At 37.3% G+C, this 18,086-nt stretch overlaps 1 protein-coding gene across 1 annotated transcript in view; it reads right to left on the bottom strand.

The window, feature by feature from the left end:
• Positions 1–18,086, bottom strand: part of ADCY2 (adenylate cyclase 2) — a 232,773-nt gene that overhangs the window by 66,503 nt on the left and 148,184 nt on the right. The window contains exons 5-11 of the mRNA XM_050891204.1: positions 14,031–14,179; positions 12,684–12,795; positions 11,479–11,606; positions 4,753–4,911; positions 4,258–4,390; positions 3,765–3,941; positions 2,393–2,436 (exon numbers count right to left, since the gene is read on the bottom strand). Coding sequence (XP_050747161.1) covers positions 2,393–2,436; positions 3,765–3,941; positions 4,258–4,390; positions 4,753–4,911; positions 11,479–11,606; positions 12,684–12,795; positions 14,031–14,179 — 902 coding nt within the window. The remainder of the gene's footprint in view (positions 1–2,392; positions 2,437–3,764; positions 3,942–4,257; positions 4,391–4,752; positions 4,912–11,478; positions 11,607–12,683; positions 12,796–14,030; positions 14,180–18,086) is intronic.

The raw sequence follows: 18,086 nt of genomic DNA, 5'->3' as shown, positions 1-18,086 counted from the left end.
AGTTTAGCTATTAGGCAGCACTTAAAAAACAAACACAAGAAAACATTTTGTAAAAAAACCAAACTAAGAGAGTTCAAGAAATTCTGGTTGAAGGAAAGTCTTCCACAGTGTTATGAATTCATGAAAAAGAATGGGAATATGCTCAAATTCATAAAACATTCCTGTTTCTTGTAGTTATTTTTAAAAAACCTTGTCAGAATTGTATGATGAGCAATAATGTGCTAGTGCACTGAAGCATAATAAGTATTCTCTACCAAAAGCCTGCTAACTCTTCTTTTTTTGGAAATATTTTATTATTTTTAATAAGAAAACTCAGCACCAAGTCTGAAATTAGTTTCAAACATATGTCATGTTTTTCTATTTATAACTTATAACACCACTGCAATGAAAAAAAGATCTTTTCTTTTCACTGGACTCAGCACGAACCTAACAGAGGATCATCAGAATGGGTTTGTCTTTGCTAACATATGTTACTGCAAACATCATCAGTCCTTTCAGCAGTTGCACTCTCCTTAAAAATGGAATATTTCAAATATTACCAGATTATGTCTCTGCCTCTTGAAAACTTAAATCCAATGTTAACTTAATAACAGTGTTTTGTAAGAAGTCAACAGTCAGATCTGAAATTTGACTCTTTGCTTACCAAAATTTTCTTAACCTACAAATTGAACCCTGTCAAAGGTAACATGGATTTTCTTCAACATCAAATTTTTGGGTTATTTCCCCAAAACTGATAACCTGTTGCAGGATTCAACTTCATACAGAGATAACATTAGTGTATTTACAGTAACTTTAAACAACCCAACTGATTTCATGCCTAATCAATGCTACAGAATTTAGGTAAGAAAGTGTTTACAACTTATTTTTCACATATGAAACAATCTACCTAGGAGAAATAACTAGACAGATGAGGAGACATTATCTAATCACACTTAATCCTCTTGGCAGATCCTTAACAACCTAAGACTATAATGTAACTAGATAAGAGCTAAGACTGCCACAAACAGAAGCCTACAGTCAGGCTTCAAACCCCATATTTTCATATTCCAATAAAATACTGATTTTCAAAGTGCTTATTATAATTTCAGCTCTCTCCTGTGGGAATGACTAACTAGCTTATCTAGAATCCTAGTTATGTGCCTCACTATGGACAGTAGACTCCAGTAATGGTTTCTAGAAACTCCTTCCATAATATGGTATCAAGACACATGGTAACATTTGTACCTTTTGGATCTATTTTGGAGTGGAATTTAGAAACACAAAAGCAAGAACATCTCAGAATCTTAAAGAATTGCATTATTTGCAAATACCACAGTCTAACGATCTTTCTTTTTACCATAAGGCTGATAGAAGTCCTTTTGACATACTGTCTAAATGTAAATGCTCAGTTTTAAAATCAGAGACTGTTTTTATTAATATCATGCATATTCAGTCAAAACTTGCTCCTCTTTTGCACTTTAGCAATATTTTAGGTAATTGCATAGCTCTGCAGTAACCTGTGATTTGTTGAGGAGACATTTACCAAGCAGAGAGATGGGGAAAGAAGAGACAGAATGACTTGTTTGCATAACCAAAGACAATAAAAATACAAATTTTTAAAGGGTTCTTTTAAATGATTTTATGGTATTTGTGATGTTACTTATAATTTTGCAAGAAAGACATTATCTGAAGAGTTATCAGGACATTAAAATAAAAATTAACCATTCAAGGTTTCTGATAGTGCTAAGCTTGTTTTTTAAACAGATGTCATCCAACCCTGTTTCCGTTTCTTACCATCTTGCCCTAGCCATTGAAGTACCAAGCAGTGGAATGAAAACTTAAAGCTACTGTGATTTTGCAAACATTTTGTGTAGCAGGAGCACTACAGGAAGACCACAAAATACCTTTTGAATGTTCACTACTGCAAACATACTACAGACTTTGAAATAATAAAACACAATGCAAAGACAAAGCAATTAACAAAATATAAAAAATGTCTCTTTTAGTACATATTATTAGCTGTTGCAACACAAATTATTAACAGCCCTTTCCATCTTCCCTTTTCTTACACCTCTGTGCCTCCTCTCAATTTTCTTGCATATAATTTTCTCCCCACTGATAGAGTAATTGGGTTGTTAGGAGAAATGAATAGTAGCCCATCAACATACTTATACTAATTCAGAATAATGCTGTTTGTTAGCAGGAAACATATTCACAATTCGTAAGTAACATGTCTGCCACATCTGTTTCCATAGCCCTCCTCTATATAAGAGGTATCAGCTGAAAAAATAGTTTGAGTGAGAAATGGCCCTCAATATTTGAAAGCATGCCTTATATATATATGAATGTATATGAATGTATATGTATTTATATGGACTTTATATGAATAAGTGATTTTAAAAAATTAATTTACCTCTCTCTGCAACGCTGAAAATGATATTGCCCCATGGGAACATCCTAAAAAACAAAAGAAAATACCTATGAACTACAATAGACTTTGACAACATTAAGTTGCTTTAAAAATAGTGTTGAAAACAGGGTCAAGTAAGGAAAAAAGTTTCCAATACAAATACTTTTAGCATTAGATTAAAACTGTCTAAAAGAAAAACTCAGCTAAGAGTGAAGATGGAGTGACCTGGAGACAAACGATCTATCATTATGAACACTAAATAACTAATACAACAGTCTGAATGCAAGAATGTTTTGCTTCACTAGAAAGTCACTGCTTCAAAGTCACCACTGTTTTAATGTAGCCCAAACTCCTGCCAGCTTCAGCAAAAACCAATGTTAAGTGTTTTTGAAAAAAAACGACCTGAGTGGCCAAATACAGGCAATGGTCATTATTTTTTATTGATAAGCAACAGCAGCCATCACAGCCACATTTATTTTGTGATTAATAGTGATGGCTGGGTACTTTCTGTAATGAACACATCACAATCCGCATTCTGGTGCACTGTATTTATCGAACAAGATGGGTTAGGTGGCTCAATCCTATGTTCTCCTATGTAACAGGAACAAAACTGAATGCCAGTGTTGAAAACTATTAGCATTTACCTTTATGTTTGAACTTTTTAGAAGTAGAAGATAATGCAATGTACAAGCTGTGCACTGACAACGTCTTACTTACAGCAGTAAAATAGCATTAGCAAAATTAAAAAGAAATCTTTTCTGTTCAGTGTAAGAGATGTAACATTGCACTATAGTACTGTGAAACTCAGGCCATCAGCCATAGCTGATGAGTGGTTAGTGCACCTTCAAAAGGTGGATGTTACAGTGAGCGTGGATTTGGTTCCCAGAGAACTCTTCTAATAAAGTCCACTCCAGGTATCACAGGGATATTCTAACTTCACAGCCTTTGCTCCAGGTTTGGCCATGTTCCAAATGAAGAATGTGCCTAAATAGCCAATAAATCTCAGGGAATGTCTCTGTATCAAAAGTGTTCCTTCCCAAAGGTGTTGCACTCTGGTTTTATGTTCAAAATGTCTTTCCACAAGGTGAACAGCAGTCACTCTACATGCTGTGACTGGGGCTCAAGCTCAGAGGGTCAAACTGTGTATTTTAGTAAGTACGGTGGACTCATAATTCAGATGCACTTATAGCAAGACATGGCTCTTTAGAGTCTAATCCAAAACTCATATGCCAATGGAAAAGCTCCCAGCAACTTCACTGGGTTAATGCTCTGTACAAATGTGTGTATCTTCTATCAGAAATAAACAGGTATTTAGCAGTGAGCACCTTTTTCCTTTCAAATATTGCTAAATTGTATGAAATAAGTAGGCCCCTACTGTTGTGCTAATCTTGCCGTTTTCAGTGGTCATGCTGTCCCTGTGGTGCAAGTGTGCAAATGGCTTGGCTGCTCCCCAAGATTCCAGGTACCGGGTCATGCGGACAGAAGCTCTCATTTTGGCTCCATCAAGAGTATGTCGAGGTCTAATGTGGTGCTGAGGGCTTCGCTTCTCTCCCTGGTTGACAGAGAATAAAAGGTGATATCAGCCTTGGTGTTCATTACCTTTTGAAGCAGTAATGCATCATCTGGTACCACATATCTGCATGCTTAGGAACTTAAAAATGGAGAGATGCTAAGAACCTGCAATTCCTAATGATATTGCTGGGAAATATCAGAGACTTATTTCTGAAGAGCGGGAAAGATTTGCAATGCAAACGTTATGTATTTGTAGGCATCAGCAATAGCTCTGGTTAATATCTTATTCAATAAAGAGATTAGTGGTCCTGCTCAAAAATAACTATGACTGGCCACAAAATAAAAGTACTACTAACCTTAGGATTGATTACAAAGTAAGTCTTAACATTATGCTCTTTCAGATATGGGTCCCTCACATCTCCATCCCCATCTTCCACTTTGTAAGCTCCATTCAAATGTGCCAAGGTGACTGAGGTGATGTGAACACGGCTGAAATTATATTTTAAAAGAATGACAGAATCACAAATACCAATCAAAAGCATAATTTGACCCTGATCAACCTTTTTTACTAGCTTTTGGATATACTTTTTATACACTACTCACTTCATTTACAGTCCCTCTAATCTCATTTTTAGAAGTTTTAATGGGCATAAATCTAAAGGTTTCCATCCACAAAAAAATACTCCTTAAATCACAGGAAATACTGAGGTTCCATTTTTTTTTTCTAAAGACAGCACTAAGAATTAGTTCTGGCTTGTCCATGAAGGCTGATGGCTGAAGACATGGTACCTATGCATTTCTCCATGATACAAAAATCCATGTGTCCAAAGGTTGACAGAGAAGCCTCTTACCCTGGGACTCCTCCAGCTTCCATGTGATTGGCCAGGGTAACATCATGTGACCACACATCGTACTGCCACTTCTGTAGCCCAATAACGCCACAAAGCACGTTCCCAGAGTGCACTCCTACGCGCATATTAATATCAACTCCAGTTGCATCTCTCACTTTCCTGTAGTTGAGAGAAAACCTGTGTTAATATAGATAATAGGGCCTTTGTTTGCTTTTAATTTACCAGTCAAATTAGCAGTAACAACAGTGATAACATTTATTTCTTTTTAGCATTGCCTCCATTCTTTTTATGCTAGGATTATTTTTATATATTACCTTTCCTATTATCTATATTTGCAACTATTTGTAGTAAATATTAATTCTCAAGTCCATGTCTGAAGTCACTTCTTTTATACTCATCTGAAATTATTTGGGAGGGCTGAACTAAGTAGTGGAAATGTTTGGTCTCATGGTAGAATCTAGGGACTATTTTTGTTCTACAGGCAGCTTTTGGAGGTCTGGAACTACTGTTATGCGCCCTTCTATCTGAACACCCTAATATCTACATCGGAGACCTCCTCATATCTGTCATATCTGAGAGGAAGCATGAAAAACGCAGCACCTCAGGATATTCTACAGGCTGGTGGCTCATACACTTTTGGGGGATATGGGCTCAGTGCCATTCAGGCTGTGGAGAATACAGGCTCAACAGCTTTCCACGTGCTTGGTGAACGCTGTACCCACTAGATCATTACACAAAGAATGAGAGGCCACCCTCACTGTCCAGACCACATCTAAGCCTTTGACCTTTCCAGTGACTTTAGACAGAGTTGAAGTATCTGTTCACCCCAACCCAAATCTCAGAAGAGCCCTACACGAGAGGCATTAATCTTTCCAGAAGAAGCTCTTCTGACTCACAGGTGGGTGGCTAAAGTCAAACAACCAGAACATTTTCAGACATATGTCATATGGGTACCTAACTACATATGTAAAGAGTTATAAAATTAATTCAGATGTCTACAGGCTTATACAGTTCTAAGAAACGGGTAGATTGTAACTTAACTGGATTTATGTATTTAAGCCCCAACTGATGTGGACCAAAACCTAACCAGTAGTAAGGAACATGTACATACATTTATCTTGGAGGAATTCAGGGTGTTGATGGAAGGAACAACTATAGAATAAGAAATGCAAATGGCTCCTGTATATGAGTCAGGTTCATAGTTCTAGCAACATCTTCAGTTTCAATGATGAGAATCATGAGCTCTGTACCTTCTGAATTACAGAATTAAACTAGCCTGTTTCTCTGCTTTTTTTGAAAGGGAACATAGAACAGGCTTAACTGATATGGTAAATCCTACATTTAAGCAGTAATTCTTACGTGTTCTTTTTCTGGGAAATGTAAATAAGACAAGCATGACTGAAAGTATTTTGTTAAACTGTGTTTTGAAGTTATTAAAAAGAAGAGAGGAGAAGTTTTTTAATTCCTTCAGTCTCTATCAAGTGTTTATTGGTAGCTTTTCACTTTTTGCCATTTTACACTGCTCTCGTGTAGCTGACACTTGAAAATGAACTACTTGCAAATGATCTTTGTGAGCAGTCGGCAAATGACAAACACCACTTTGCTCTGCACAAGGAATATGACACAAACTTAACACTGTGAAAAAAAGAGTGTTTTACAAAACTGGGCAAAGTGGAAGAGGAACATTTATCCCCCAGGAGTGCTTGTCGAAAGGCTGCCCTGCCATATTCTGCAGAGCGAGCCATAAAGTCTGCTTTATAATAAGCTCTCAGGAGTTAAGGAGGGGAGCAAGTAGAATATGTCCCAGAACTGAATCTTCTCTTCTGTCTCACAAATTAAAGAAACCACAGAAGGTTTTAAATTAGAAGTGTTACTCTGGACCAAATTAGGGTTTACTACTTCTTCTCTCCTGTGCTCCCTGAACAACTGCTATGATGATGCAGGCACTGAATGTGTCTAAGAACATAGTCTATCACATCCCCATAGGACACTTGCCTTACCTACACAAGTATATCTGAAACTTCCCACTATTATTTCATTTTCTGCTCCCACGGTCTCTCCGGTTTCCCTCAGCACACCACAGTCTGTGTGCCCATCCTGGCTGGGCAGTCAAAATACTCATCAAGACTGTATTTTTCCTATTGCAGCCTGAAATTTCAGTTTGTAAGGATTCTATGTTTTTCACAGGCATGGCTAGCTTGCAGGTAGTTGTAGCAACTTTACTCCACACAAGCAAGAGTTCAGGTCATTAGGAAAGCATCTACTCTGTTTACCTGAGCTTTATTCATTGGTAATTCTGGACTAATGTATGTAAGACTCACCTAGTCCTGTCTTACATACTTTAACACATTCAGTGAGCCTTGAGCATTTAGTTGCCTGCAAATTGCCAGCTTTAAAAGCATAGTTCCCTTTTGGATCAGACCTGCAAGAATGAAATCGTACCCAAAAAAAAGTTATTTTATTTTGTATCTAGCTTTCAAATGGGTACAACCACCTCATCCAACAGTTTCTTTCACTTTCCTCTGAAATGGAACTCATTTCACGCTACCAAATCAGACAGCCTTTGAGAATGTGTGGCTGAGAAACATAAATTAGGAAGTCACCAGACAGACAAGGTGGGGGGAGGGGGGAATCTGGGCTGAAGGAAAGCAGCACATATATTCATATACAAACATATTTTGCCTTAATAGATAAGCTCTAGCCTTAAAGCACCCAATTAAGGTGGCCAGCTCTCAATATCACAGGCAGCACTAGCATCTATGGCTTGATAAGGTGAGCATCCCACTCCTGGGCAAGCAGGCTGCAGACTATAAGAAACATTGGGTTTGTTCCAACATAGAGCAGAAAAGCAAAGCAATTAATCAATGGGACTAGTAACATGTTTAAATGGAAACAATCCGTAGCGCAGTGAGGCTGAATTGCTCAAAATGGAGCTACACATCATTAGGAAACAAGACTGAATAAGGCTTTGTACTACAGATCACCTGGTGATTTGGTAGAATTCCTCCTTTTTGCTTCAAAGAGAACTGGAACTGAAACCATATTCAGGTGGTAAAATCTATACAGAACTGTTAATCTAAACAGCAAACTGCTTTATTTCAGTAACTTATGCACGGAGGGGTCAGTTTTCACCTCAGTGACTGAATATAACAAAAATTCGTATCTGACAAAAAAGATATTTTAGATAGAGTGAGTCAAACATATATTGAGTGACACCTTCCAACAGCAAGAGTATTACCACTTCTAGTTTTACAGGCCACAGAATTATTTCAGGAGATGCTTCCACACAAAGAGGCAGCAATCACACAACAAAATATGGAGTTGATTAATAATCAGTAATGTTTATTCTCCTGCAGGCTGCAACACTTGACATAATACTTTGAAAGCATTTGAAAACAGGGGGTACAGATTCCTCACTTCTTACAGAGATGTAAACAGGCTGTGATAATCAGGCATCTGTCTACAGGAGCGTTGTGGATTCTGACTACAGTAATAAAGTCAGATCAGAATGTGCTATAAAACTAAGAGATAATTTTCTAGTCTATAAGGCTGCTCTTACCAAGGAGGACCTTATCATCCAGCATTAACAATCAACGTACTTGATAGTAGCTTGAGCAGAAAGTTATTTCAAAGAAAATTGGGAAGTTCTGAAGTATGAGGAACTGACAGATTGCACTCTGAGGTCAAGTAAAGCATTGCATTGTGATGTGTAAAATTATACTTTCAGTTCTTCGTGAAGGGCAATTTATGGCTTGAGCTTAGCATCGTTTTTCCACCAGCCTGTAACCTTCTATACTTTTTTCTCTTAAGTAAAAAAGCAACAGGTTGACCAGAAACTCTGTGCAAATGCTTTTAACTCACATTTATCACACAGCACACAGATCTTTTGAAATGTAAACCAGAAAGCTCTCATTTTCACTGAAAGGCTGGGGAAAAAACCCAACATTTTTAAGCCAACCAAGGAGGAGGGACAGAACTTAGGGACAGACACTCTTTTACCTACTGCTCTACTGAAGGGATGTTAGCTTTAGTTCCTAATATGCTAGACAAGCAGTTGGTTTAATTATAATAATGTTCTAGCATATCTAAATCAAAAAAAGAAAGCATCCAGTGAAAGCAATTGAGGAAACAACCAAATCTGTAGATTTTAATGCTTGGCAAGGAGTAGTACTCTAAGTACCATTTAAAAAAATAGATTTCCTTGGACACAGTGTAAGGTACAACCACATCTGGATGAAGAAAAAACATTTTAGAAAATGCAGCAACCCGATTCCTGTACTGAGGTTAGTTTTACAAAAGACCCGTAAAGCAAGGAGATCAAAATCCTAGTTTCCACAAATACTACACCTTTTCTGTGAATACCTTAAAACGAAAAGAATGAAATTTTCATTAATCAACCTACCCATACAGTAATTACCCTGCATCGAATCACAAGACCAGGCAACTGAAAGCAGAAACCCTCTTGTGACTACAATTACACACATATGAGGGTAGTATTTAAGGATTAGAGGAATCACTTTGGTATGCCTGTTTAGTTAATCATTGAGACAACACTGTTCAACATAACTATCCATTTCATGATGAGGTGCACACCACACATATACCTCACAAGGATGAGGTTATTTCTTACTTTGCTGCCTGGACAGTGGTAAATCTGATTTGGGCAAAAACATCAAAATTGGAATTGAAACTTACAGAACAGCATACCAAGTTTTAAAACCAAGTCCAATTGTTTAAAAAAACAAATCACACAGGTGACTACCAAGTATCCAGACCTCCACATGATACATATTTTTGCAAAGTGTAGCTCACCTAGATACACTGTAATTTTAGTCAAAGGAAACTTAGCTTTTCTACAGAAAAGATATTTGTGCCATTAACGATAACTGCTATAAGTAACCATTTACAGTATTTTAACTCCTAAAAGCTAAAAAGAACTTCAGGTATGGATTATCTGACTTTGGTTAAAAATAAAAGAGGTGGAAGGTTTTTCAATTGTTCTTTCCTCACAAAATGTTTTCTAAATAAGCTAACAGAATCAGACCCTTGCTTAATAAATAAACTACAATACTGAGCTCAAGTTTCTGGATAGGCAGGTTTAAGACCCTTCAGCATGATGTGCAAACATCCAAACTAAGTTTAAGTACGCTCATACTGAAATGTGTCCAGCTTTGGTGGCAGAACTCATCCAGGGCAGGTAGCTTACAAAAGAGTTATTCCTACTTTGCACTGAGAGTTCAGATAGCAGTCAGGTGAAGAGATGAGGGGGAGTAAAGCTGCTCTTTCACAAGACTTCTTTGAAGTCCCATCGTCTTGAGAACTGCTACAGTTGCCTATAATCCGTTCCCAATCTACTCTTCAGCAATAAGCTAGAGGATTCCTCAAATATGCCCATAGCTGTACCCTCAGATGCCTTACAAGTGTTAACCCTTCAGATACAACCATATTTCTTTTTCCTCTTTGACAATCAAATCAAGCCTCCTGTTATTACTTGAGTTACTTGAAATAAGTTACAACTGCTATTTCAAAAACAATCACTTTAGGATTCTCAAATACCTTGTTCTGGTTTCTGTTTCAAAGACAGAACAAGCACAATGATTATGGGAAAGAAATAAGGGACAAATACAGTAACCCACAAATCCAAAGTACTGCTGATAAGCACAGAATTCTCAATAGTGCCTTAATGTGTTAACTGACAAAACATTTTAGAAAGTCCTCACCTAAAAAATTAATTACAGAAGTGTTGAAACTAAACCTAAACCTAGGGTCTAGTAAGACAGGCACAGTTAATTGCTTATTTAACAACACGGGAAGTAGGCCTCTCAGCCCAGGAACCTGTAAGCCATTAGAAATGTCTTTGGTAGACATGCTCAGTATCACTCCACAGGCTCAGGGCTTGAGGCATCTTAATTGTGAAGGGGCAACTGCTCCTGACCACCACTGAACTCCAAACTCAGCAGGAGCCATGAGCTCTGGCCTCTCACAGAGCCGTTTGACTAACAGGTGGGTGGCAGCATCATAACTCTGCAAAAAGCAAAGCTTCCAAGTCCTAAGTGATGTCTGTTGGGGTATTTACCATCTTGTAATCACAGAATCACAGAATAGTTGAGGTCAGAAAGGACATGTGGAGATTGTCTAGTCCAACTCCTGCTCAAAACAGGGCCAGCTAGAGCAGGTTGCTTAGGGCCATACCAGTTGGATTTTGAGTATCTCCAAAGCTGGAAACCCCCCAACCTCCCTGGGCAACCTGCACCAGTGCTCAGTCACCCTCACAGTGAAAAAAGTGTTTCCTGATGTTCAGAGGGAACCTCTTGTGTTTCAGTTTGTGCGCATCATCTCTTGTCCTGTCACTGGGCACCACCAAAGAGCCTGGCTCCACCTTCTTTGCACTCTCCCTTCAGGTACTTTAAATGCATTGATGAGAGTTTTCCCCCTCAGCTTTCTCTTCTCCAGGTTGAATAGTCCCAGCTCTCTCAGCCTTTCCTCATATAAGCAATGCTCCAGGCCCTTAACCAACTTTATGGTGTAGTGACAAGATAGCCTGGCACAATCCAACATCTTAAAACATTTCTTTGCTGAGGCTGAGATCAAGATTACCGTGCTGGACCTTGTAGCGAAACACACCAACTACTGCGGGTCTGAATGTTTCAACCAGCAGCACAGCTACAGATAGAAAAGAGACAGAATTTTTATTGTTGAATATTTAACAAAAAGTTCAGCACTTACTTAATGGCTTCACACATGTCCAGTCCCATTTTCACACAATTCTTGGCATGATTTTGAAGAGATATAGGTAGTCCAGAAACACAGTAATAGCAGTCACCTAGGATTTTAATTCTCATACATTCATTTTCCTGGAGGAAAAAGCAAGGTGAGATGTTCACTTTCAACTTGAATTACATAAATGAAGGGTTACTGTTACAAAGACTGACTTAAATGATATTAGCAAAATCATTCTACTGAAGCTTGTTTCAGTAGAGAAGGATTTGGCTTGCTAAAAAAGAAGTGCTGTCAGAGAGTTTTGTATGGACGATTCCCCCATCTGTTATGGTCCTTAACGGGCAAAACCAGGAAGTAAGTTCACTGCAAAACATGTATCTGCAGTGTTGTTCACACCTTACATTAAAGAACTGAGCCAAAGTATCATGTACTTGATCTAAATAAAGTCTTTTTGTTTGAAATATGAAATCAAAAGACCTAGCCTTCCACATTTACATCTTTGACGATGTACTATGCAATACTTCCTGAAACTAGCAATCATAATCTCATTTCTATCTTTTGTACTCTAAGGCAATGTAAAGATTTTTATTTTTTTTAACCAATACTGGACAATAGTTTTTGAACTAATAAAAAACACAGAAAATTTTTATCTGGTTTAGTGTTTCTGATTTCACCTTCACACACAGCATGAAGTTTGATGTACTTTTTATAAAAATGACACCTAAATAAACAGAAGAAAATCTTCTGATTGTATTTGACTCTTTTCTTGAGTAATCAAGAGGCTGTGGTCAGTAATTAAAATTGCTTTGATCAATATTGTCTCTCTTGTCCTCCAGTCTCTTAAATGTTTTTTCAGAGATCAGAAAACTGACTGTATCAGTTTTCTATCTTGAGTTTCTTAATCTTTGTTATTGTAAAAAATCTATTTGAAGAGCTGTTCATCTGCCATTAAGCTGTATCGGGCTCCATGAGCTGTCTCTATTGGTCCTATTAGAGAGAGCTATCTTGGGTTTCACAGCTTGTCACACTGGCAGAAACACACTGTTGCAGTCAGACCAGAGCCAGATTTTTTCTTCATACCTTTCAAGTCTAATCTTCCTGCCAAAGCCTCAGAAATGCTGCCTGAAGGTAGAAGAGTCCCCAAGAAGAAAAAATATTTTAAAGATGACTTACTTATTTAAACTAACAGTAGCTACCCAGTAGAAACCCACCTTTGCAATCTGATCAAACTTGCCAAACAGCTCATTTAGCATGTGCACCAATTCCCCTGGTGAGCAGTCACTGGCCAGGCGAGTGAATCCCACGATATCAGCATACAAGATGCTGCAATAGAAATGAACAGAAACTTGGTCACAGTTTCCTTCTGCAGAACTCAGATTATCCATCAACAGCAAAACCTAAAAGTAGGCGTTCTGGACATCACAGAGGTATGCCCGTACCCAAAACAGCCACTGCTAAATGTAGAGCAATAAATATAACTATGTTTATAGGTAAACCTACATTTACCTTTATGGGCGTTACATTTATAGGTAATATATACCTATATTTACCTTTACAGGTATTACCTTCACAGGTATTACCCTTATAGCTATACCTATATTTATAGGTATTTATAGGCATTCTATACCTATATTTGTTACAGTGTATTAAAAAAATAGAAATCTTTTTCCTACTCACAAATCGGCAATATAATAATGGCAATTATTTCAATAAATACGTTTATTATCAGAAATTGTTTAATAACTTTTTATCATTGTAGACATTTTCTGTCTAGATTTACCTGTCAGTGGTATGCAGCATGGAAGTCTTTGTTCACTTGTTACTCAGACTATTAAATTCAAGCTTGATTGCTAAGATATTCAAGCCATACACTAAGTTTTTATTCCCCAAGAAAACTTGACCAATTCATAGAATCAGGCTAAGGAAAAACTATTTGTATTCGCAAGTGAAAATGAACTTCCTCAAAAGTCCTGCAATACTTGCTTTAAAAAAGCAATTTCTAAGAATGTCATTCAAATTAACTTGTCCAATCAAAAAACCAGGTAAAACAACTTGTAAAGATGAACGAATATTTGAAATAAATGTTGAATTATTTTTCTAACTTCTAGAAATTTATAATTAATAAATAATTAGTCAGCAGAATATTTTATCCCAGGTACTGTGTAAAATACATGTGATTCAGCTGCCTCTATTTACATTATATAAAATCTGAGAAATTGCTCCAGTTAAGAAAATTACAAATTCAGAATAATATAACTGACATGAACTACAATTTTTACTAGTATACATGAAAGCAGGATTTGGTACTTTAACCTGAAAAATTAAGACATTATGAAGAAAGCCTGTTAATGCGTGGCTTTTCCTAAACAACTCCCTTGTATTATCGCCTTTGTTGCTCTTCTGGAACATGGAATTGTTAGCATTTGATCAAATTAATGGATACTAAAAATTAAGTTGTTTAAAAACATATTAAAACAATTATTTTCTTAATTGCTCTCAACACTTCCTTTTCAAAATTTTTCTGAATGTTGTTGATACATTTTATAACAGTACAATACCTTACATTGGTGTGCCTTTTGACATACAAATTGTGGAAGTTGTTGGTGTTTTCCAGCTGGCCTGCCTTGGGACCTTGTAACCTCTGAATGATCTCTGCTTTCATTTCCATGGCAATGTGAGCAGGCAGTAAGGAAAGTAGAAGACGCTCCTAAAATTTAAAATGAAATGTCCACAATTTCTTTAAGGAGAACGAAATTAGCATGGAAGCAATACTGTGCAAGGCATACACTATTGTGATATATATTGTGATATAACAGAACATTTCGATGAGGCCTGCTCTCATGCATTTGCCTAGTATGGCCTCCAACATTAATCAGTTCCTTGAAGAATTTGACAGAGATACACACACACTTCCAAGTAATATATAACTTCTTCAAGGTTTTGTGTATATTTGAAAAAGCTTAAGCTAAACTTAACATCTGAAGAAGTTATGTAATCTATTCAATATCTGAGTAGGATGCAGGAAATACAGATTAGCGAATAAAGCAAGAGCTACAAGGACTGTTTAGACGACTTCAGGGAAATGCAGTCCAATTCAGGCAAGAGTAGGCTAAATATTTTTTTCTTTAATGTATTTTAAATATTTAGTCATAGTTTTAGCAGTTGTTAGACTTAAAATGAAAAGATAAAATCAGGACACAGAACATATTGAAAATGTTGGACTTCTACAGACTATTTTGATACGTACTCTCCCCTTACTTTAATATGGCACTTGACAAACTAAAGTTTTTTGAAAAAATTAACCTAAAAGGAAATTGAATATTTTCAAAAAACCCCTACATATTTTTCCTTATCTTTTGTTGGTATTATACTCATGGTCTTCTCCTTGTGAAGCTCTCTTACATCAGTACATTTTGATTTTGCTCATTTTACCTGTGACAGCTTTTCATTGAGTTCCTACTTCTCTGGAAAACCTGATCAACAAGGGAATAGCTAGAACTCTGCAAAAAAAACCTTCCTGCTTTGATCATATTCCACCTCAAAACTGAACAGGAATTTCCCATTTTGTTATAGACAGAGCGGGGAGGCTAATTCTGGCTAAGCACAAAAACCAGAACCGTGAACCAGTGAGGAGGGGGAAGGCAGCTGTAAAAGCCCATGATGGAGTCAGAGAAAGAAACAGCTATGCCAGAAAAGATGACCTCAAAATGTGCATGGTGTGCAGGTGTTACTCACAGTGATGCGTTCTCTTTGGTTCACAATGTGTATTTTTGCAGAGTTTGCAGTTCTATTCGTGAAGGTACCAGAAGAAGCGTAACCATTAATCCAATGCTCTGCCTGGGATAATTACTCCTGTTCAGGTCTAATGACCTTGAGTAGAGCATGGCAATAACAGGGCTATAGACTCTCTGGTATTTGCAGCTACCTCAGCTATCTCCTTCTGTCACGTATAATGAAGACTTCCCATTCTTCATAGCATTTGTGTACCTGTAAGCATAGCATTAACTTACATGAGGCCCTATGAAACTGATCCTGCACACACTTTGTAAAAAAACTCTATTTCAGTGAATCAAGACAGAATCTTGCTTTGTTGTTAAGTAACATTGAACTAATAATTTTCTTTCTTTTTTCTTTTTTCTTTTTTTCACTTTGATGAGATCTAAAAATAATTTTGATTTACATATGTAGGGACTGCTCTTTATTTTGCATACTAAGGCATATCACATAAACAGTAAGACGAGTCATGAAGTAAATGCTCAAGGTAAAGCATACCTCTCTCTAGCCTGACTAAAGGAGGCTAGAATAAAATAAAAAATGTACTGTTTTCCTACTGCTAGGATCTCAGATTTGACACATTGTAACTGAGAAGAATATATATAATTGACTTTTCTCAAAATGTTAATGTGGCTTTACTTCTTAAATGCAAGATTAATTTAGTATGTTTAGGCATTTTATCAAGTACATGTCCAAGAGGCTGATGTATTTTCATTTCTAATGTAGTCCGCTGGTCCTTGGTGGAGATATTTTGCTAACTTATAAAGAATGCCTGCAAAAACAATGGATTTTTTTCCATAATGAAAGCTTACTCTTGCAAGTTGCTCCTTATCTAACAGAAAGTTGCTGTTTTGTGATGTACAGGATGGGTCAGCACTTGTTAATAATTATCATTAAATAGTTAACAAAGAGGTGAGTGCTCTTAGCTCCAATTTTACATCACTGTGCTCCTGTTGTACCATGGCTAGTAAATGCAAGCTAGTTCACTGTCTTCCTATGACTCCATTATGATTCCAGACATGCAGTGAGGCAGACGCTCAACGTCCAGGTTACTGCTTACGTCTTTGAAACCCAGAGAGGCTGGCAAAAGGTCAAAGAGAAAAGCAACAAAAGTTTTCAAGAAAGCAACAGAAAAAGCAATAGAAAAAGTTTTTGTAGGAAGCAGCGTAAAGTCAACTATAAGCTAAAGAATCACAAGAGGAAACGGAAAAGAGAATGCCCTCATTTTGTAGGGGACAGCAGGAGAGATGGGGTATTTCCCCTCCTTTTTCTCTCCAGGCCAGACCACTATTCCATTCTGCTTAAATGTCCTGGTGAAGCTGTTCACCACACCAGACCTTCCCTCCAAAGAATGTTTTCCTTCCTCCATTTCCACTGTACAAAAGAGTAGGTTACAACCAGAGGTGTCTTTACAGAACTGCAATTGGTGAAGCATACTGCAAAATATCCTGCCATGCCCAGCTACACCTAAATGCTTCAGCCACCCTCTCCATCACACAGGCTGCGAGTGCTCACATTTCAATCCTGAAGTTACCACTTGTGTGATAATGCGTTATCAAGTCAAATATTACATTTCAGGCAGATATTGTTAATTTTGGTTTCTTTCACTGAAAGACAATTGTGAAAGAAGCTGAATCTCAACTATTTATGAAGACTGTGGCTGGGCTGGTCAGCTAGCCAAATACAAAAAGGTTACAAATACATTGTTCCCTCTCTTTCTGCTAAAAGATCCTAAGAAATGCAAAGCATTTAAGAACACCTCTTCCTTCACGTTTTGTCATCTCTGGTAGCTAAAAAGAGCATAGCGGAAGGATCAAAACCTATTACTAATCAGATCGTAGTGCCTGATGTTGTGCACTAAAATTTCTGCAGACTAGAACAGTGTGAGGAACATAGCAAATTAAGGCTGCTGCTTATGATGGCTTTTTATTTGATAATACATTCTGTACTATTCTCTCAAAAAGACAGAAAATCTACACATCAAAACCTAGGTGAACTGACATACAAAACACTGACTTTGAGACAAAACACTTGTCTATTTGTAGCAGACAGAAAAGCCACTCAGAGCTACAGTCTATAAGAAAAAAGCCAAAGTAATTCTGAATGCAGGTCAACATGCAGCATTTAAAAGTCTTCAGACTAAAAATAACAGTACCCACTTCTGGTGAAAGAGAAACTGCTGTGCTATGGCCATAATGAAAACCCCTCACAAATGTCTTTCCCTGAAATATTACCAACATGACCTTACAGCCAGTACACGTGATTCATGCACACAAGATTATTTCCTGACTGTCCGTGTTCTCTGGGGCTATGCTTTCCCCTCACCATTCAAATCACTTGTAGCTGAGGTCTTTAAGTCCTAGGGCTAAAAGACAGAGCACACAATCCATACTGAATACAACATTATAGTGTCTTTCAGTACTGTAGGGTTAAGTACTCCTTTCTTCTCCGAACAAGTCCGTCTGGATCCCAGTAGATGGCCAGCAATTAGTCATCCTCCCTGGATTCTCTAACTAAGGATTTTCAGTGGTACTTGTCAAACTTACTTGAGTTCCTGTTCTCTCAAACTCTCACATCCAAGTTGATTTCATTGTCAGAATTTTCCCTGAATTATACAGATGACTTTAGCAGTCATTCCCAGTTACTCATCACTCCCCTAAAGCTTGATAAACTCTAGATTTTTTTTAGCTAAAGTAAGTTAGCATATCTTAGTTAAAGATCATAGCAGTGTTAGTTTTTGCAAGGTGGCAATTGCATTTGCAGTATCTTGCACAATGGAGGTCATGCTGTTGTTACGCAGTAAGCAAGCAAAATATCCTCAAATGCTTGGTACAGTACAT

Source organism: Gymnogyps californianus, chromosome 2 (genome assembly GCF_018139145.2).
Source record: "Gymnogyps californianus isolate 813 chromosome 2, ASM1813914v2, whole genome shotgun sequence".
Lineage (NCBI taxonomy): Eukaryota > Metazoa > Chordata > Aves > Accipitriformes > Cathartidae > Gymnogyps > Gymnogyps californianus.
The sequence above is the reverse complement of the archived record's forward strand: the minus strand, read 5'-3'. Positions and strand labels throughout refer to the sequence as shown.